The sequence below is a fragment of the Leptonychotes weddellii genome, chromosome 10 (assembly GCF_054177405.1).
Source record: "Leptonychotes weddellii isolate Sample4059 chromosome 10, ASM5417740v2, whole genome shotgun sequence".
Lineage (NCBI taxonomy): Eukaryota > Metazoa > Chordata > Mammalia > Carnivora > Phocidae > Leptonychotes > Leptonychotes weddellii.
The window spans coordinates 13305436-13325190 of record NC_138378.1 but is presented as its reverse complement, the minus strand read 5'-3'; the positions used below and the strand labels follow the sequence as shown (position 1 = coordinate 13325190).

The following is a 19755-nucleotide window of genomic DNA, read 5'->3' as shown; positions in this document are numbered from 1 at the left end:
TGGGTGGCTCAGTCGTTAAGCATCTGCCTTCGGCTCAGGTCATGATCCCAGGGTCCTGGGATCGAGTCCCACATCGGGCTCCCTCCTCGAGGGGAAGCCTGCTTCTCCCTCTCCCACTCCCGCTGCTTGTGTTCCTGCTCTCGCTATCTCTGTCTCTGTCAAATAAATAAATAAAATCTTTAAAAAAAAAAAAAAATAGTCACCAGTCTGACCAGTTGCCAGAGTGCTGTGCTTTGAGAAAGGAAGGGGTAGGAAGTGTGCTAAACCTCTGGGATTTGGGTCCCATCCCCTGGCCTCCTGGGCTCAGCTCCGCTTGCTGTGAAGAGGTTGGCAAGCCCTCTGCATTCACCAGGCTGGGATGAGGTCTTGGTGAGAGATGCTCAGGGGCTGAGAGATGCTCTGAAACCAAATGAGAAAAGTTCCTCCCACTAGGCTAACGTCTGTGACTTCATCCCTTCCAGTATGCAGCTGACCCCCAGGACAAGCACTGGCTGGCTGAGCAGCATCACATGCGGGCAACAGGGGGGAAGATGGTAAGCACTGTTCACACATGCCCAGCCAGAGACCCACCCAGCCCAGGGGCCAAGGGTCTGGCTATTGGTGGCACTTCCCTCCATATCTGAGACTCTCAAAGGCTGATGAATGTGGAAAGGGAGACTTGCCAGGGTAGAGGGGGCCCATTCCTTCCCACTGAAGACCAGACTTAATCCCTGGATTCCCTTCCCACACACCACTCCCTCACTCCCTCCTTCACCATCCTTATTCAGATTATATTAGCTGTGCATAAGAATGGCAGGTGCACGGCACACGTAACACTACTTTTGCCTCATGTGCCCATTGACAGATAGCTCTCACGGATCACCACCTCTTCCACCAGACACAGCTGTAGGATCTCCCCAACACAGTGCTCCAGGCAGCACCTCCTGTCAGTAGGAGTTAGCACATGCAGTGAAACCTGTTTGCCACGCCTAGCAGCCCCTTCTGGAATCACCTCTGCTTAAAGAGTTCTTAGCTCATCAAGCAACGACCTTGGGAAAACCATTGTTGCATGTGTTCTGAAACTAGCAGGGCTTTGTCCATCACCTGCGGACTCAGTCCCACCGCGGGGACTGCTCCTGTGAGAATTCAGTGGCCTTGCAAACCAGTATACCGTCTCTTCTGGCAAGGAAACTGTCTTCTGTTTTACTACTCTACTTATTCCTACACCCTGTTTAAGAAGATTTGAGGGAACTTACCACATACATAAAATGCAACATAACGTAAATAAGAAATAGATGGGAAGAGGAAAGACAGGATCTAACATTAAGCCATGAACAAGACTAGCTTTGAAAGGAGTGTTTTTTTTAATAGCTGACCTGGGAAACTAGCACACTTCCATGGGTTTTTGCAAATTCATTGCTAGGCCCTTCTCAGGGACATCTCATTGGTTACATAGTTCACAGTGCTCATAAGATGACAGATTACTCAGGGGACACACACAGATTACTCCTGACCCTAAGACTAGAAAGAACTGTCTCCCCCAGAAGACTTTCCCATGTGATGAATGACATCCCCTGTGTGGTAAGCACACGAGAGGGCTCTCTCCCCCTGCAGACCATGGCATTGTGTCATAGCCGAGCTGCAGGCCCCTGGTAGGGCACAGCAGTGCAGCTTCTCACGTTTGCCCTTCTGCCACAAAGTTCAAACCCAGATCATCTCAGTTCCTAGAGTTAACATTACAGCTTCCTCCTCCTGATTCCGTTTCCATGTGGGTTTTGCTAGCTCTCTTGCGATTTCATTTTAAGCACCCAGAGTCCTTTTTTAAAAGAGGAGGAGGCTGTAAGTCACCCATCTCCACTCCCTAACCCATAAAGTTTCTATTTGAGTGAAAGGTTGTCTCATGGAGCTATTTTCCGGTCTCTCCCTACTCACTCTCCTAAACTGTAAATTATGCCCCTCTCCCTTCCAGCCCTTACATTAAGTACATGTTTAATAGTATTGTTGAGTTGAAATGAATCAGAGGCAGTGATCACTCTCCTTTGCTCCTGCCCCAGGCCTACCTCCTCATCGAGGAGGACATCCGGGACCTCGCAGCCAGTGATGACTACAGGTAAAACCAGTCATCTGTCCCCTGCCCCCCCCACACACACACTGGCCCCTTGGGGTGAACCTGGGCCTGCACCCTCCTTGCTTCAACTCTCCTCCTCAATGTCTGTTCCAGAGGATGTCTGGACCTGAAGTTGGAGGAACTGAAATCCTTTGTGCTACCCTCCTGGATGGTCGAGAAGATGCGAAAGTACATGGAGACACTACGGACAGAGAACGAGCATCGTGCTGTTGAAGCACCTCCACAGACCTGACCAAAGCCAAGTCCCCTGGCTACACTTGGCAGCCCTCTTCCAAGGCCCTGTCACCCACTGAGGCCACTGCTGGGACTGCTTCTGGATGGATCTCAGCGGCATTAAGCTGTGCCTGGGCTAGTCTGTAGTGACTCACTACAGAGCACCCCCAGACTGGCACGTGGTTCTATATTTGTAAAGTTATCGGGTTAAAAAGCAATTAAACAGTTTGTAATAAACACAGTGAGCTAGCTGTGCGGTCTGTTGTAGGGGCTGACAAAATACCAAAGGATCTAGACGTGGGTGTAGGAAAGAAGGACCGGGTACCCCTCCCCCATCGCAGGTCGGACCCAGTAAGGTCCCACTGCCCCGTGCATATCTGCTTTACGAGACAAAGCTGGGAACACCGTGTACCCTGCGAACCTTCCCTGTTTCTTACTTCTTCATCCCCTAAGGTACAGAAGTGGCAGGACGTGTTGGCCGGCACCATGGGGGTTGACGACAGACCAGAAGAAAAGTGCGGAGAGCCTTTTATTACCCCCGTCTTACAGGTGAAAAGACTAAATGCCGTGTCCGAGGTCACACAGCAAACCGTTGGAGAGGCAGCTGTAGGAGCCTGTTTCCAACAGTCTCCTGCTCTGGCCATCATACCCCTCCCATGAAGTCCCTCCAGAGGTGTCCGGGACATTAAAATATGTGGAGGAGCAGGGGTTTCCGGGTTCAGGGAAGGGTACCGATGTCGCCAGACCGGAGACGTTCCCTTCCCCTGGGAGTAGGGATCCGGCTGCTCGTTCTGGTAGCCAGGCCTGGGACCTGAAAGGGTTCATCCCACGTGGACTTTTTCCTCGGCCCTTTAATGGTCGGCGTTTTCCAAAGGCCACCAATCCGCTGCAGATTCGTTAGTTAATGACAGTCTCTTCTGCCAATCGCCCTTCAGAAGTACGTTTCCGCCGCCCAATACTGGTGCGCTGGGGGGTGGGTCTAGCAGTTGCGCGGTGACACAGTGCTCTGGCGCGTCCCATTGGCTGGATCAAACCCAAGCGAGCCGCTGATTGGCCGGTGCCGCCGGAGGGTTACAATTCAAACGCGGGCGGGCGGGCCGCCGGCCCTGCAGTTGCAGTAGTGCTCTCGGAGTTCCTGTCTCCCTCCCAGCGCCGCCCGGGATGGCCTCCCAGAACCGCGACCCAGCTGCCGCCAGCGTCGCCGCCGCCCGCAAAGGAGCCGAGCCCAGCGGGGGCGCCGCCCGGGGCCCCGTAGGCAAGAGGTGAGGAGTGTGGAGTAACATTGGCCGGGCCCGGCACGCCCTGGGCCTTGGGGTCCAGAGCTCGGACTTCCGGGCCCCCACCTCCTCCTGGAGTGGGTAAATGTGCGGGAGCGGGAGGGCACGCCGGGAGCTCGGGCTGCCCTTAGAGGGCCCCCCCGAAGGAGGACAGAAGGGGGAGGCACGCCGCCATGATCCTCCGCGGGTGAGCCAAGATGAAAGTGTGCCTGGGACCCTCGGTGGCTCGGCGAGATAGGGAGGGGGAGTGGGGACGGAAGCGAGGAGAAACTGGGATCCGGCACAGGGAGGGAGACGTCTGAGAAGCCGAGGGGCTTAAGCACAAGGCAGAACCGTCCTGCCAGAGCCTGGAATTAGGAAGGGTGAGGACTCACTGGGACTCTCCGGTGGAAATGGGAGTGAGTGTGTCCCAGCTGAGTCTGGCCTCAGGGTAGGGGAAGCCTCCATGACAGCTCCCCCAGGGACTCTGGGGTGAGGGCAGAAGCACGGTGTGGAGCCCTGGCCCATCCAGACTCCCGGGTGACTCCCAACGCTTATGTTGCAGGCTACAGCAGGAGCTGATGACCCTCATGGTGAGTGACTACCTGCCCAGACCCCCAGGCCAATTGATCCACCCTCCACCTCCCCACTCACTTATCTGTAGCCTCCTTTCCTACATCAGGCTCTTTGCTAGAAACAGCACGGGATAAAAAGATGAGTCAGCTTTCCTCTCTTCTGGGAAGAAGCTAATAGACCCCACCTACACCTTTCTTTCCAGCAGTGTCTACTCCAGATCCCTCCCCCCCACCCCCACCACCACCATGAAGTTCCCTCTAAAATACAGTTCCCTGAAGCCATGCAAGGCCTTCTTCTCTCTATGCTGCCTGGCCCTGCTGCCCTGCCCTGAGATTTAACCACACCCAACTCTCCCCTTACTATTCCTAGGGAAGACGCCTGTCATACTTTTCAAGTAATTTTTCCTAGATGACCTTGTCTACTTTAACCCTGACTATCCAACTCAAATCCGTCAGTGCCGATATTCCCTATCTCCCTAGTCTGTGAATGAATAGTCTTGAGGCTTTCTATGTAACCAGCACTAACTAGCATGTCGAACTGAATTCCCAGCATCCAACAAGATTGGGGGCACAGAGCTGCTTTCTGTTTCTCTGCATAACCCTTCCCTCCTTAACACAGCCCAGTGCTCCTCCCCAAAGGGGCAGGTTCAGCCCCAAGAATTGAATCACTTCCTCAAAAAAGCCCATCAGTTTGATCCAAATTTTGGATCAAAGTTTGATGAGCTTAAGGGGATTTCACCCACTGACCCCCAAAAGTGTACTGTGCAGCCCAGCAGATGTTGTTTCTTCCCCAGACGTCTGGTGACAAAGGCATCTCTGCCTTCCCTGAATCCGACAACCTTTTCAAATGGGTGGGGACCATCCATGGGGCAGCAGGCACAGTAAGTGCAGGGTGAGGTAGGTGAGTGTGACTTTGCGGGGTCTGGGGGTGGGGCTGGGGTGAAAACCAAGTGCAGGTCGGCGAGCTTTGAGCCTGGTTCCACACGTGCCTGTCCTGTTCTGGTGCTCTGAGCCCGGGGCCCTTGTGTCTCCCTCTGTCCAGGAAGACATTGGGTTGAAAGCAGGGCTCTCCATTTCAGATGCCTATAGGGGCCCGAACAGAAAGAAGGATGGAGGGTACGTGAGGACTTTGGCCAGTGGGAGGGCACCAGTCTCAAGATGGCAGCTTCCCATTGCTGCAGATCTGGTTAAAGATGAGTCAGAAATCCAGGGGCGCCTAGCTGGCGCAGTCAGTGAATGCGCGACTCTTGATCTCAGGGTTAAACGTTCAAGCCCCGTGTTGGGTATAGAGATTACTTAAAAACAAAACCTTTTAAAAAAAACAAATTCAGTGTGGCGCCCGAGTGGCTCAGTGGGTTAAGCGGCTGCCTTCGGCTCAGGTCGCGATCCCGGGGTCCTGGGATCGAGCCCCGCATCGGGCTCCCCGCTCGGCAGGAAGCCTGCTTCTCCTTCTCCCACTCCCCCTGCTTGGGTTCCCTCCCTCGCTGTGTCTGTCTCTGTCAAATAAATAAATAAAATCTTTAATAGTAAAAAAAAAAAAAAAAAAAAGGTGGCAGCATCTCAAGTGTCCATTCATGGACACAAAAGGGAATATTATTTAAAAAAACAACAACAACAAATTCAGGTGTATGTCTAAAATATCCTGATTTTTCCATGGCAGCAGCTAATGTGGCGGCTGACTAAAGCCCAGCTGTGGTAGTCCTCAGGATAGTCCTCGGGATGCCGGTTTACACCGAAGGATCACTGATGTCCCTACCAGATAGGAGAGAAAGTACCAGAGCCAGTATAACACTTTGTCTTTTGTCAAGTCCCAGGCAAACTCAAAGGTCCTTACGAGCCCTTTACCGGGGCTTGGGTTGGGATATGAGGCTCAGGGTGGGAGGCTCACTCCCGCCCTCTGTTTCTCCAATGCCAGGTGTATGAAGACCTGAGGTATAAGCTCTCCCTGGAGTTCCCCAGTGGCTACCCTTACAACGCGCCCACGGTGAAGTTCCTCACACCCTGCTACCACCCCAACGTGGACACCCAGGGGAACATCTGCCTGGACATCCTGAAGGACAAGTGGTCTGCCCTGTATGATGTCAGGACCATCCTGCTGTCCATCCAGAGCCTGCTAGGAGGTGACTTCTGAGACCAGCGCCTCCCCCTGAGACTGGGAACCTGTCGGGACCCCCCACCCCCACCCCCAGCTAGCCTCTTCTCCTACTTAACCATTCTCTTTCTTTCCATCCACAGAACCAAACATTGATAGTCCTTTGAACACGCATGCTGCCGAGCTCTGGAAAAACCCCACAGGTGGGTCCTTCATCCTTCTCAGGCACCGGGTGATCCCTCCCCAGTATTCAAAGGCTCCCTCAAACAGAAGGATCCTGGTGACTTGGGATTGTGTCCTGAGGACTGGGTTGGGGTGGGTGTCAACCCAGATAACCCAGTTCTACCTCGGCCTCGGTGTTTCTGATTTGCCTGTTTGCTGTAAAATCAGAAAGCTAACTTTCCACATTAATGTAGGTTGAGGGACTTTTTAAGTAGAAAGCAAACTTTGTGTAAATGACTTGCTCACTAAGAACCCCAGTCACCTCCCCAGCATCCCTGGGAGAAGAACCCATCCAGGAGACCTGACCAGGCAGGCCGCAGCAGGAGAATCTGTTGTGTCAGGAGATCCTCCCCAGCTCCCCAGACTTCTCCCACCTTTGTATCCTTGCCTGCCCCCTTGCCCACTGTAACCCTTGTAACCTGATGTTACTGGGTCCCTTGTAACCTTGTCCCCACCACTCCCTGAGACCTGCCTGTTCTCTTCCAGCCTTTAAGAAGTATCTGCAAGAAACCTACTCAAAGCAGGTCTCCAGCCAAGATCCCTGACCATCCAGCCTCTCTCTTTGTGCTGTCTTTTTATTTTCTCCTTAGATAGTCTTTCTCTTCATTTCTGTCCAGGACTCTGTATCTTAAGCTGTGGTGTCATTTTTGTTTTGTTTCTGTTTTTTAAATTAAGTCTCCAGTTGAGCCCTTGTGATGAATATATTAAATAAATACATTGGGTTTTTTTTTACAAGTTGCCTTGTCGTTACCCCAGGGTTGGGAGGGCTCAGGGTCGGTGGAGTAGGGTCCCAGCTCTTGCCCTGCTCCTGTTCCCAAAGCCTGGAGAGGCAGCTGACAGGCTGAGCAGCTGAGCAAGGGGGTGATGAGGATTCCTTCCCTTGTGACCTTAGTCATTTTATGACTGCATCTCTTTCCTCCTCTATAAGACGGTGTTACAGAATGCCTTTCTATCGAGTTGTGACATGTACCAGGAATGGTGGTGGATACTGGAGTTCTCCCGGCGGAATAGAGATGAGGCTGAACCAGACCTTGAAGCAAAACAGCTGTAGCTGTAGGAAGAGTATATATGCACACCTGGGCGCACAGCAGGGGCTTGGGAGGTGAGGACCAGCCACCTACTCTCTCTGAGGGGGTGTTCTGGTCCTGAGACGGAGAAAGAAGGCACTCAGGTCACCCTACAGCAGGCCCAGGGTCTGGGAGACAGCCAGGGAACACCTCTTTCCTGCCAGAGACCCCAGGACAGCTCGACTCAGCCCTTACCCCAGGCCCCCCGATGAATGGCTCCACACTCCCAGGGAGTACATTCACCTGCTCATCTCCACCAGTGGGTCCTCCGGCTGCTGCACCCACTGGCCCAGGCCCCCAGCCCTGAGGCCCTCTTGACACTGGCCTGCCACAGGCACCAGCAGGGGCAGGCAGGGGAGAAGAGCAGGCTAGGGGGGCACCTGGGTGGCTCAGTTGGTTAAGCAACTGCCTTCGGCTCGGGTCATGATCCTGGAGTCCCGGGATCAAGCCCCGCATCAGGCTCCCTGCTCAGCAGGGAGTCTGCTTCTGCCTCTGACCCTCCCTCCTCTCATGTTCTCTCTCATTCTCTCTCTCTCAGATAAATAAATTTTTTTAAAAATCTTTAAAAAAATAAAAAGAAGAGCAGGCTAGGGTGATGGCCCTGGTCCAGTCCCGCAAGATCTCCAGGGTGGACGGACACAACAGCCAGGTGCCCTCCAACATGGCCTGGGGGGAGGGGGAGGAAGACAGTAGTGGAGGGCATCAGGAACGTTCTCACCTTCCTTTTGCTCCTGCCAGCCCAGGCTCCTTTCCTGCCCTGTGCCCCCACTGAGCAGGGGCAGTGGCAGGCAGGGAAGAAGTGGCCCGGCGGGTCTGGGATGGGATTTGGATGACCTCCCCGAGTCCTTCTCCTGAGGTGCTGTTAGCTCTCCCCTGGGGGGTTGGAGCAGTGCTGCCCAATCCAAGGTGCAGATAAATCTGCCAGGGGTCTACCCCAAATGCAAACTTGGATTCAGTCAGTCTGGGTGGGGCCTGAGGTCCTACATCTCTAGAAATTAAAGGTGTAGAGCGGTGTTCTCAAGGTGTGGCCCTTTCACCTGGAACTTGGTAGAAATGCAGTCTTGGTCCCAACAAGCTCTCCAGGATTCTGATGCCCTCTCAGCGTTGAAAACCCCTGGCTAGAGGATGTCTAGGAAGAGGGAGCTCAGAACCTGGCACTAGTGGTTCTTACTGGATGCTGGCCAAGGTGGGCGGACCTTTTTGCCTGCCTTAAGATGCCTCTCCGCGTGGTCTTTGATCAAAGTATTCGCCACCCCACCCCACCCCCCCACCCCCCGAGGAGGGCCACATGGCCTGCCTTGTGTCAGACCCAGGGACTGACTGTAGTTCAGAACCAAGCAGAGTGTTCCTTGGAATTAAATTCCTGGCAGAAAGTAGAATTCTTTTACTAATAGGGTTGCTAAAAGGGGAGGGAGTCTGGGCAGCGGTGCAGACAGCTGCAGATGGAAGAAAGTCAAGCAGAGACGAGTAGCTAGGAAATGGAGGTGACATTGAGACTCTGGCCTCCAGCTGGGACACCTTAATATCCCAGTTTCATGAGCCAGTAAGTCCCTTTTTAGTTTAAGTCTGTTTGCTTTAGGTTTCAGTACTTGCAACAAAAAGAAGCCTAGTTCAGTAAGTTTTAGAAGGTATCATTGTTCCCATTCACCCCATAAAATTACTGAGTGCCTACAAAGTAAAAGCCCTATGCTTGGGGCTGGGGATCAAGCAGGGGAAAGAACACGGTCCTGTCCTCAGAGGCTGAAGTTCAGGGGGCAGACAAGCATGTCAGTGGGGTAGAGTAAGTGCCATACAGAGGGGTGGTGAAGAGCTCAAACCCAGCAGTCCCCACACCACCCCCGTGCTACTTGCCTACACTTAGACTTAACCTCTCTGTAAAATGGAAATATTAGTAGCTACTTCATAGGCTAGATGGGCCTTGGAATAGTGCCTGGTGTATCGGGTAATAAATGTCACCTGCTAGTCTCACATGTTACAAGAGCTCAGAGGTGGGGTGCCTAACGAAGACCAAGAGGGTCAAGGAGGACTTTCTGGAGAAGGAGATGGAGTATGGAACACTGGCAAAGTAGCCTGGAAGTCAGGTCACATAGGTCGTGTAAGGCCTTTCAATTAAAGGCCTTTAAAATGCAGGGTTTTACCTTGAGGCAGCTAATGCAGCCTGGAGTAGGGCAGGGATGTGATCAGCTTTGGTTTCAGAAAGCTGCTTCTGGCTGCCGCCGGGGGAGTAAATGGCAGGGACGTTAACTACTGCTCTCAGCAACGTGGTGAGCAATGGCGGGCGGCCTGAGCCACAACACCGAGTGGGCTCAGAGAGGAGGGATAAGGGTAAGGGGATAGAAGGAAAGTAGCAGGGCAGAGTAAATTACAAGCGGCAAGGGGGCTCCAGAACCCCTAACTTAGGCCCATCCCTCAGGGTACCATCTCTGAGATAAGGGAGCACTGGAGAAGAAGGTGAGGGGCATTTATCAGCTTAGGGCAGGACCAGTCTCAAGTACGCAGCACACAGGTAGAACAGTCAACAGGTACATGGGGCCACGGTTAAGAGCCTTGCTCTTGTTTCCACCAAATGTCCGCATCCCTGGCTACATCACCTCACTCTGCCTTGGTTTCCTGCACTGTAAAATGGGGAGAACACTATCCGACTGCCTCAAAGGTTGTTTGTACGAATGAGCCCTGCCTGCAAGGCACAGGGCCCAGCACACGGGAAGCAGTCCTAGTGACGAGGACTGATCCCGGCTGGAGATAAAAACTGGGGAACATGAATGGCTCAGCGAGGAGAGCCGAGAACACAAAGGACTTGGAGAGGGAGGACTGTGGCAAAGAATAACAGTACAGGTCAATGTTTCAAGGTGATAGTAGTGATATTAATAATAGCCTTTATTAAGTGCTTAGTATGTGCCACACTCTGTTCTAAGCGCTCTGCACGGCACACACTAGCTCGTTCTCACAACCCTGCAAGGTAGGTACTGTCATTATCCCCATTTTACAGAATAGGAAACCGAAGCACAGAATGGTTTGTCACCAGCAATGATGATTCAAACTCTAAAAGCGAAATCACCACTGCACTGCGTTAGCTTGGCCTTGATGCCTGCTCTAACTGATGGTGTGTGCAAAGAGCTCTGGAAGCCAGTGGGAGCAGGGATCAAGGGACAAGAGGGTATCTGAGCTGGGTTGAGAGTTTCGCCAGGCTTATTAGAGGAGGAAGGGCATTCCAAGGAGGGAGAACAGCATAAGCAAAAGCCCAAAGGCTTGAAAGCGCACCCCCACTGTCCAGAGCAGGAGCGACAAATTGCCCAGTGTGGCTGGAACCCGAGACGGGAAGGAGGGGAAAGGAATTTGGACTTGATTCTAGAAGCAAAGGGAGCCTTGAAGGTCTTTCAACAGGGGAGTAGCCAGGTCAGATTTCTTTTAGCTAGATCATGCTAATGGGCCCTGTGTTGAGGGCATTGGCCGGAGCTGGAGGCAGGGATCCAGGGTGGAGATGATGACGTCAGAACTTCCTTCCTGCCTTTTTTCCGCCCCCCCTCCTGTCCCATCTCCTGTATGGAGCACCTAGAAACGCCCAGAACAGACGAAGTAGAAAAAGTCAAGCAGGAATGAATGCTGCCCAGAACGGATGAGAACGATGCTCACTTTCCCATCCCCAGCCTGGTAGCCTGCACCCAAGACCCAAAGGCTCCAGGGCCGCCTGGGTGGCTCAGTTGGTTAGGCGACTGCCTTCAACTCAGGTCATGATCCTGGAGTCCCGGGATCGAGTCCCGCATCGGGCTCCCTGCTCAGCGGGGAGCCTACTTCTCCCTCTGACCCTACCCCCTCTCATGTACTCTCTCTCTCTCTCTCATTCTCGCTCTCTCAAATAAATAAATAAATCTTAAAAAAAAAAAAAAGACCCAAAGGCTCCAGAAAGGAAGGACGGTGGGGAAGCAAAGGGGCCTCACCTCGGCATCCCCGGGGTTCCAGCCGCCTGCAGCGCCCTCACCCTACCCTCCATCCCCTGCACCCTCACCCCGACAGCTCCAAGCCCGCACCACCCCCACCCACCCCCCACCCCCGGCCTCCCTCCTCCAGCACCAGGCGCCACCGAAGCCCCTTCGGCCGAGCTGTCCACGCCCAGCTCCAGCTGCCGGGAACCGGCCCAGCTCGTCGGCGCCGCCAGGGCTCCTGCGGCTCGGTGCGTCCCGCAGCTCGGATCCCCCCTCCTCGGAGCCCCGAGGACGCTCGGGTGGCGCCCTGGAAGGCGACCCAGTCAGGAGGGCCCTAACACCCACACCCACCCCCTCTCCTCCTCTCACTCAGGCTACGCGCTTTGCGGTGTCTGCTTTTATTCCCTCCGGACACAGAGCCAGCAGGGGCCGCGCCTCCCTCTCGGGGCGGAGAAGGGGACGGGGCAGGTGGGGACGGGAGTGGCACCGCCCTCACCCGAGGGACGCGCGGTCTGGGCGGAGGCGAGGGCGACTTCTTACTGCACGCCTTCCATCATCTTCAGGAACTCTGCGGGGACGAGGAGGGGAAGCGTAAATCGCCCGGCGCCGGCGAGAGCTCCCCACTCTGCCCGCAAAGCCACGGACGGCCGCGTGGGGGCCACGCCCCGGGCGTTCCCGCGTGGCCCCGCCCCCCGCCGCGCTCCCGCGGGCCTCACCGTCGAAGTCAATGCGGCCGTCGTTGTTCTTGTCACCGTCTTTCATAAGGGATTCGAGCTCCTCGTCTGTCACGTGCTCCCCAGAGGCCCTGAAAATCTCAGCCAGCTCTTCCGCATCGATGTAGCCGTCTGCGTTCCTTCGGGGCGAAGCGACAGGGTAGGACTCAGGGCAGGCAAGGGCGAGTCGCCCTGGCCACGGCGACGCCCCCTCCCGCACCGGCGCGCGGAGAACCGAAGCGCCCCCCGCCGGCGGGACTCGCCCAGCTCAGCGCCTTCTCGGCTCCCAGGCCCCCAGTGCACCTGTCAAAGATGCGGAAGCACTCGGCCAGCTCCTCCTCGCTCTTCCCCTTCGCATCCTCTTTCATCTGGCGCACCATCATGACCAAGAACTCCTCGAAGTCGATGGTGCCGCTCCCTGAGGGGAGCAGGGGGTTGAGTGAGCCTCAGCCCTGCGTGCCCACCTCTCCCCACCATCGCAGCCCCGCCTCGGAGGACCACCTGCTCACCGTCCTCGTCCACCTCCTCGATGATGGCGTCCAGCTCCTCTTTGGTGGGTGTCTGGCCCAGCATCCTCATCACCGTGCCCAACTCCTTGACGCTGATGTCCCCGCCACCATCAGCGTCAAACATGTCGAAGGCAGCCTTGAACTCTGGAAGAGGCAGAGGACTGAGGTGGGCCTGGATGGACTGTCAGCCTCACACCTTCTCTCCCACCTTGCCCAGACACGGAACACTGCCCAGCACACCTCCACCCGGCAGCCAGCCCTCCCACCTGCACTCCTGCACTCACCAGCGATCATCTCCTCGCTGAGGTAGGACCGGGCCTCTGCCTGCTGGTCCGTCTGCAGAAGACACAGAATCAGAGGGCAGAAGGGGCGGCCCCACAGCTCATTCTTGTGTTAACCCCATTCTCTTCAACCCCCTTCTGTCAGTGCCCTTTGGTCTTCCAGAAAAACGATTCCAAACCAGCAACACCTTCTGCATGCTCCTACAGCACCTGACCCCAGTTTTGAAGAACTAGGGAGGAAACACAGATTATGCCCAAGGTCTTCAAACTTGCTAATCAGATGTCAAGTCAGGAACCTCCCCCCACCCCCCCACACCCCTCCACCCCTGCACCATTAACCTCGGGCAAGTCGCTAATTCTACCCTATCTCTTCTCAGCAGCTTTTCAGGGATGAGATGACATCAGGGATGTAAAAGGGTTTTGTATGGTGCCAGCACTCTTCCAGCGTCATTTCCCAGTTTTCCCTAGCTCCCAGCAGAGCCTGGCTCTGTAACAGGTGCTCAACAAATGTTTGTTCTCAAATAAATAATAATGCAAGGCAAAGTCATTGAGCACCGGCTAGGTGTCAGGCCAGAGACTGGGCACTGAGACCAAGAAGATTGAGACACATCATCCCTCCCCTCCAAGAACTTGCAGAGATGGAGATTTTAAGCTTCCTTCTTATCATTCAGCCATTGGAGTAAATACTACTCGTGCTGGGCAGAATATGATGGGGGGCCTTGTGGAGGTGAAAATAAGATTTCGGGGGAGGGAATCCAGCCACATCTAAGCCAAGCCATCTGGCTATGCGGCTTTGGACTGAGGCTGGTGGGGAGGAGGGGCTGAGGTGGCCAAGGCGTTCTTCGACCGGCTGACCGCCGCCCGCCTTCTTGCCCTCCCCTCCTCCCTCCTCCTTGCCCATGCAGGAGGACAGGCTATTTTTAGCTTGGCATGGGCAACAGCAGCTGTCCTCCAGGGTCTAGTTACCCCTTGAAGTGAGGTGGGGAAGGGGACCTCAGGGGAAATGACAGCCCCAGATTAGGACCCCTCTCTGGGAGGCCGGGTCCTCTCTAACCTTGGTCTGTCATCTTCCGCCCCGTCTCTTCACCCTTGGAGCTCTTGGGATCCTGCACCTTAGCTGGCTTGAGACCCTGCAGGCCCCCCTTCTTCCAGACAAGTCTTCAGGAGAGTTTGGCAAGGCTTCTAGCCCACCCCTGCCACTGGCTTGCTAGGTGACTCACTGTGGCCCTCAGGGTCCCCCCCTCTACGATGAGGGAGACAAGCTAGGACCCCCTCCCCTCACGGCTCCGTAACCAACACTGCCGAAGCCTCAGGTCTGCAGGGAGTCGGCAATCCCCGGAACCCCCCAACCTCTCCCCTTCCTAGAGAAGTCCAAGGCCTTCTTCCCAGGCGTCCTCCTAGACATCTGGGCTCCAGGAGCCTTCATGTTCCATCTTCAAACGTCCAATTACCGAACTACAGAGCACCCAGATCTGGCCTGGAAGAGGTCCAGAAGTGCTCCAGCAAGCAAAGTGATGAAGTCCCTTCTTGTCCTTACCATGGTTGCTAGTCCCAGGGCCTCCTCTGCTGCAGGTCACCTCCTCAGCTCTCCACCACCCAAAGATGCCTTGGCCTGCTCCAGCCCCTTGGATTTGTAGGGGGCACCCTCTCCTCCCACCTCCCTGCTCCCCAGGACTAGTTGCCCTGGCCAATCAGATCCTGGGGTCAGCGAGCGCCTCCCCCCCCCGCCCACCCCCATCCCAGAGTCCTAGCCCATTACCTAATTTAGCCAAGGGCCCTTGCAGAGAAATTTAAGCCTCTGAGCAGGTGGCAGGCCTTAATGTCCTAGATTCTTGGGAGGAGAACCCGCCCTGCTCCACTGCCTTAGGGAGCCCCTGCTCAAGGAACACGCTGGCTCCAAGATGGGTGAGGACAATCGGAATCGAGAAAAGTGAAGCAGCATGGCAGACGGGGAAGAGCACAAGCCTTGAAGTCTGAAACCCAAGATCCAGATCCTGTCTCTGCAAGCAGTGCACTCTTAGGCAGGCGACGTGCCACTCTGAGCTTCAGTTTCCTTCTCTGAGAGGTGGAGATGGGGACAGTCATGACCTCCCTCACAGACAGACCATGGGAAATGGGGGCCCAGCTACAAGTCACCCAACTTGTGCCCACTCCATAGGGTTGGTGCTTGGCAAGTGGAACGTCCTGTCTTTGAACCGTGGTAGAGGGCAGGGGAGGGGAGGAGGGCAAAGTGACAGCCACGATCACTGAACCTCTAGGACAAGCCACACTCTATGTTAAGCATTTTAACCACGTGATGTCACCTAGATCACCCCATCCCATGAGGGAGAAGCTAGGATTATTCCCTTTTTACTAGGGGGCTTTGTAAATCATAAAGGCCTCTAGTCATGTCAGTCATTTTTTTTTTTTAAAGATTTTATTTATTTATTTGACAGAGAGAGACACAGCGAGAGAGGGAACACAAGCAGGAGGAGTGGGAGGGAGAAGCAGGCTTCCCGCTGAGCAGGGAGCCTGATGCAGGGCTCAATCCCAGGACCCTGAGATCATGACCTGAGCCGAAGGCAGACGCTTGACGACTGAGCCACCCCGGCGCCCCATGTCAGTGATTCTTATTAATCCTGAAGGGAAGTTGGGACAACCCTTGAGGGGACCTGTCCAAACAAGAAATCTAGGGAGGGGTCCAGGAGATGGGTATGCAGTCGGAGGAGAAATAAAGTTGAAAGCAGATCTTCCTCTCAAGTTTACCTTCTCCAGGAAAAGGGTGTTTGGGATTCTTTTTTTTTTTTTTTGAGGGAGAGGGGGATTAGGGGCAGGTTCTCTGGGTGAGTAAAGGGGCAGCCGGCCCCTTCCTAGAGCTTGGTGAAGAAGTCCGGAGCAGCTCAGCTAGCCATCTGGAGAGTGAAGGGATGGGCAGAGCGAGTCCAGTCCGAAGGGAGCCCATCCCGCAAATCCACAGGGTCCAGGCTGGGTGTTGGAGAGGTAGGCGATGCTGTGGACAGTGGCTAAGTCAACAGAAAGAGCATGAAGACAACTGAGCGCAGAGCCTGGGGCCAGTGAAAGGAGGCTGGATTCCAAGGAAGGTAGACGGACAGTGGCAGCTGGGCTGCCATCTTTCTCTATTTATAGACATTCCCAAGAAAAGCTCAGTGGAGCTAGGCCAGGCTACATAAGGCCTCCGCCGGCCAGGCAGAGGGCCAAGGGGCAGCAACACCAGGGGAGTCCAATTTGGATGTGAGCCCTGGAGCCACCAATGATTCCTTTGAAGCAGAGAACTTGGAACCCTCAGCAATCATTTGTTCATTAATTTGTTCTTTCATTTATTCAGGAAAATAGATAAGGTCCAAATTTATCTATTCCCTTTAACCACTCCAACCTCCATCCCTTCCCTCCCCATCCTGCATGCTGCTCTGCTCTGGTCAGACTAAAATACAGCTCCAAACAACACCCTGTGTAGCCTCCAGGTCTTTGCACGTGCTGTTTTTTCTGCCAGGAACTTCCATCTTCTCTCTCTTCACCTGCCTACTTCGCTGTAATCTTTCTCAGCTTCAATATCACTTCCTTCTGGCGCCTAGCTGGTTCAGACGGTAAAGCATGCAACTCTTGATCTTGGTGTCATGAGTGTGTGTGTGTGTGTGTGTGTGTGTGTGTGTTTATATTATATATTTATATAAATATTCATTTTATATATATATTTAAAGGGGCACCTGGCTGGCTCAGTCAGTGGAGCATGTGATTCTTGATCTCCAGGTCATAAGTTTGAGCCCCACGTTGGGTGTAGAGATTACTTGAAAAAAAAAAATACAAATCAAAAATAACATCACTTCCTTCGGGATCCCTCCTCGCCTACCCAGGCCAAGGGAGTCCAAGGCAGTCTTCAGTAGTTTCTTCAGTCATAGCCCTAAGCATGCCACATGACATGACCTGCTCTGAGTTCCATGGACCAAAGACTGTTACCTGTTCTTCACTGCATTCCCCAGCACCCAGCACTTAGCACGTGCTCAATAAATACCATGTTCTTTATAGGAATAACTGAACGGAGTGGCATCTGGTTATGAGGAGGAAGTTCCTAACCGTCAAGGTTGAAAAATCACGGGAATGGGAAGCCTCCGGAGATAATGAGCTCCCTGTTACTGACTGTATGCAACCAGGAATTTTAATGACCATCTCTCAGGGTGGCTGTAGGGAGATATTATAGGATAGTGGAGAATACAAGACTTCAGGGGGTCTAGTTCTGGTCCTATTTGTATGGCCCAAGGTAGGTCCCTTCCCCTCACTGAGCTTCAGACTTCCCATCTGTAAAACAGAAGTACCAGACCAGATTTCTGACAACCCGTGGTTTTATGAACACCTGCTTTGTGTTTTTGAACACCTACCCAGATTTGTGAGACCTATGCCAAAATACAAGTTGATATTCTTCGGTGTTCAGTGAATGAGTGAGTGTTGAATGAATTAAGGAATGAAGTGTGTCTCTTTTTGCCCCCACACCCTACTGCTAAGCTGAATGAAGAGTAGCTAGATTCTTGAAATTACATGGACTTGGCCATGAATCCTAGCTCCCATATTTCCTAGCTCTGGATTTTGAGAAAGTCAATTTGCCTCTTCATCCTGAAAATGGACCATTATTATCCAATAACAGCCCCTCCCCCAAGATGTGAGTGTGAGATGTGACCCCATGTAAAATGCCTAAAACAGGATGTAGGTCACAGCGGAACCTCTGCACATAGTGGAGTGTGTTTCCCATTCAAAGCTACTTCCCCCCCCACTTCTCTCTCCTGTGCCGTTCAAAAAGGGTAGAAAGGACTGTCAGATTTTATTTGTTCGATTGTATAACCAAGAATATCTGCCTTGCTAGGGACTGATAGCAAGGCCTTTTGACAGGAAGTGACAATAAATTCTTCCTGACCCACTGCTGCCCTCCCAGTAAAAGATAAAACACAGCCAGCCCTTCAGAGAAGCTGCTGAGATTACCAGGCCTTCTGTGTGGGGAAAGAACAGAATGAGGAACTCAGGAAAGGTAGGCTACAAGGCCCCACACTCAGAAACCTCTGGCAAGCTGTGTGACTCTGGGCAAATAACTCTGCCTTTCTGGATCTCACTTCCCCGTTTGCTACTTCCTATGTGTGAGGTTCAAATGAGATCATAAGAACGTGTGAAGACTGTAGAAACAATAATCACTATGTAACTGATCAGTCTGTCAGCCCCTGGTCTGCGCCAGGCACTGGATCAGGGTCCTTACAAGGACTGCAAAATTAGTACTAGTTTTAATTGTTCCTGTTTCACACAGGAAAAAAACCTAGGCTCTAGGGTCGAAGTCAGACTCCAACTTAGATAACGTGTCTTCCCTTGGCCTCAATTTTTTCACCGGCGAGATGGGCTTCCCACTGTGGCATGACTTTGGAAAGTTAAGTGCTGGATGGAGACTGCGGGATAGATTGGGGGCAGCCGGGACAGACTGGGTCTTCGGGACGGTTGGCAGGATTCACGGGGGGAGAGAGCCCCTGCGGATTGGGTACAATCCCGCAGGACGCTGGGGTTCGCCCAGGCCTACCCAGGATTCCCAAGTCCCTCCCGGAGCGAAAAGCCCGGGATTCCCGGGAGGCTCCGGGGAGCGGGCGGGGCCGGGGGCGGGGCGGCGGCAGGAAGCGGCTGGAGCTGCGCTGGGAGCGGCCTGGGCCCGGCGAAGCCCGGCCGGCCTCGGTAAGCTGCCGGGGCTGCACCCCGGACGCTGGGGAACCGCGCGCCCCTAAGCGCACCGCGGGGCGCGGGAGGGAGAGCCGCGCTAGCGGGCGAAAGAGGCGAGGGGAGGGTCCTGGCCTCTCCCGGGAAGAGCGCGGCCCTAGGTTGCGCGGAGGGGGCGGGGGGCGACGCTAGGCGACGCGCGGGGCTCGCACGACCCCCCCCAACGGGCTAGGGCGGGGCCTCCGCGGCGCCCCTCCCTCCGCCGCCTGGGCCCCGCCCCTCCTCCCCGCGCGGGGCCCCGGGTCTCCCTCCCGCCCCCGCCCAGGACCCAGCGTCGCGCACTCCCCCCAGGGTGCCATGGCCTCGCGGCTTCTGCACCGGCTGCGGCACGCCTTGGCCGGCGACAACCCGGGGGAGGCGGCGACCGGCCCGGAGGCCGAGCAGTTCCCGGAGAGCTCGGAGCTGGAGGACGACGACGCCGAGGGCCTGTCCTCCCGCCTCAGCGGCACCCTCAGCTTCACCAGCGCCGAGGACGAAGAGGACGACGACGAAGAGGACGACGGGGAGGTTGGCCCCGACCCGCTGCCCTCTGGGGACGGGGCGTCGGGAGAAGATGCAGGCGAGTTCCCGAAGACAGAGGCGGGAACCCTGGGGCTCGATTAGGCCTCCACCCCAGCCCTGTTCCCCAGCCATCTCTTGGCTGTGTGACCTTCAGAGAGTCACAACACCTCTCTGAGCCAAGTTTTCCCTCGTGTCAAATGGGGGAAATCACTCCCAACTCGGGGTTGCTGGGGGCATTAAATTTACAGGGTCTGGGATACAAATCGTAATAATGTGCCGGCGATGTTTTGCGGGGGAAATATTTATTTAGAGCCTACTGTCTGCCAGACACGGTGTTTGGCACTTGGCCCCTCTCTGGCCCTGTTTCCATTTATGTCGAATGGAAATAAAGCCTGTCTCAGCTGTTGGGAGGATGAGTGAGGTCACCACACGTGATTTATGTCCACCTTAGCCCCAGGCCCATTGATGTGACTGGTCGTGTCCCCATGCAGATCGGAGCCTCCCACCTGATGGGCAGCGAGGCAGTCAGCCCCTGGCAAGGCAGTTGCAGGATTTCT

The 19755-nt window shown here is 54.7% G+C and overlaps 5 protein-coding genes across 8 annotated transcripts in view; 3 read left to right on the top strand and 2 right to left on the bottom strand.

Moving 5' to 3' along the window:
• Positions 1 to 2561, top strand: part of DNTTIP1 (deoxynucleotidyltransferase terminal interacting protein 1) — a 23214-nt gene extending 20653 nt beyond the window's left edge. Inside the window, exons 11-13 of the mRNA XM_081832668.1 lie at positions 462 to 533; positions 2034 to 2089; positions 2201 to 2561. Of these exons, the coding sequence (XP_081688794.1) occupies positions 462 to 533; positions 2034 to 2089; positions 2201 to 2339 (267 nt within the window). The 3' untranslated portion in view covers positions 2340 to 2561. The remainder of the gene's footprint in view (positions 1 to 461; positions 534 to 2033; positions 2090 to 2200) is intronic.
• Positions 2562 to 3394: 833 nt separating this feature from the next.
• UBE2C (ubiquitin conjugating enzyme E2 C) lies at positions 3395 to 8103 on the top strand. Of its 4 annotated transcripts, none has more exons than XM_081832672.1 (6): positions 3395 to 3582; positions 4142 to 4169; positions 4946 to 5032; positions 6067 to 6271; positions 6387 to 6446; positions 7394 to 8103. In XM_081832672.1, the coding sequence occupies exons 1-6, from the start codon at positions 3482 to 3484 to the stop codon at positions 7426 to 7428; spliced, it is 516 nt and encodes a 171-aa protein (XP_081688798.1). In that variant the 5' UTR covers positions 3395 to 3481; the 3' UTR covers positions 7429 to 8103. The 4 variants fall into 4 exon arrangements, with proteins under 4 accessions (XP_081688798.1, XP_006735348.1, XP_006735347.1 ...); XM_006735284.3 differs by lacking the exon at positions 7394 to 8103 and adding an exon at positions 6952 to 7200 and having other exon boundaries at positions 3401 to 3582; XM_081832673.1 differs by lacking the exons at positions 3395 to 3582; positions 7394 to 8103 and adding exons at positions 3658 to 3784; positions 6952 to 7200.
• A 3734-nt stretch (positions 8104 to 11837) lies between these two features.
• Positions 11838 to 14604, bottom strand: TNNC2 (troponin C2, fast skeletal type). Its single transcript, XM_006751389.2, has 6 exons — positions 14496 to 14604; positions 12962 to 13013; positions 12678 to 12821; positions 12472 to 12586; positions 12172 to 12308; positions 11838 to 12023 (listed from the first exon to the last, which is right to left on the bottom strand). The coding sequence occupies exons 1-6, from the start codon at positions 14496 to 14498 to the stop codon at positions 11992 to 11994; spliced, it is 483 nt and encodes a 160-aa protein (XP_006751452.1). The 5' UTR covers positions 14499 to 14604; the 3' UTR covers positions 11838 to 11991.
• Positions 14605 to 15729: 1125 nt separating this feature from the next.
• The window catches only part of ACOT8 (acyl-CoA thioesterase 8), a 20388-nt gene continuing 16362 nt past the window's right edge, over positions 15730 to 19755 (bottom strand). Inside the window, exon 6 of the mRNA XM_081832670.1 lies at positions 15730 to 15960. Within this exon, the coding sequence (XP_081688796.1) occupies positions 15842 to 15960 (119 nt within the window). The 3' untranslated portion in view covers positions 15730 to 15841. The remainder of the gene's footprint in view (positions 15961 to 19755) is intronic.
• SNX21 (sorting nexin family member 21) overlaps positions 17887 to 19755 on the top strand; it is a 5900-nt gene continuing 4031 nt past the window's right edge. Inside the window, 3 exon segments of the mRNA XM_081832677.1 lie at positions 17887 to 17972; positions 18989 to 19256; positions 19690 to 19755. Coding sequence (XP_081688803.1) covers positions 17955 to 17972; positions 18989 to 19256; positions 19690 to 19755 — 352 coding nt within the window. The 5' untranslated portion in view covers positions 17887 to 17954.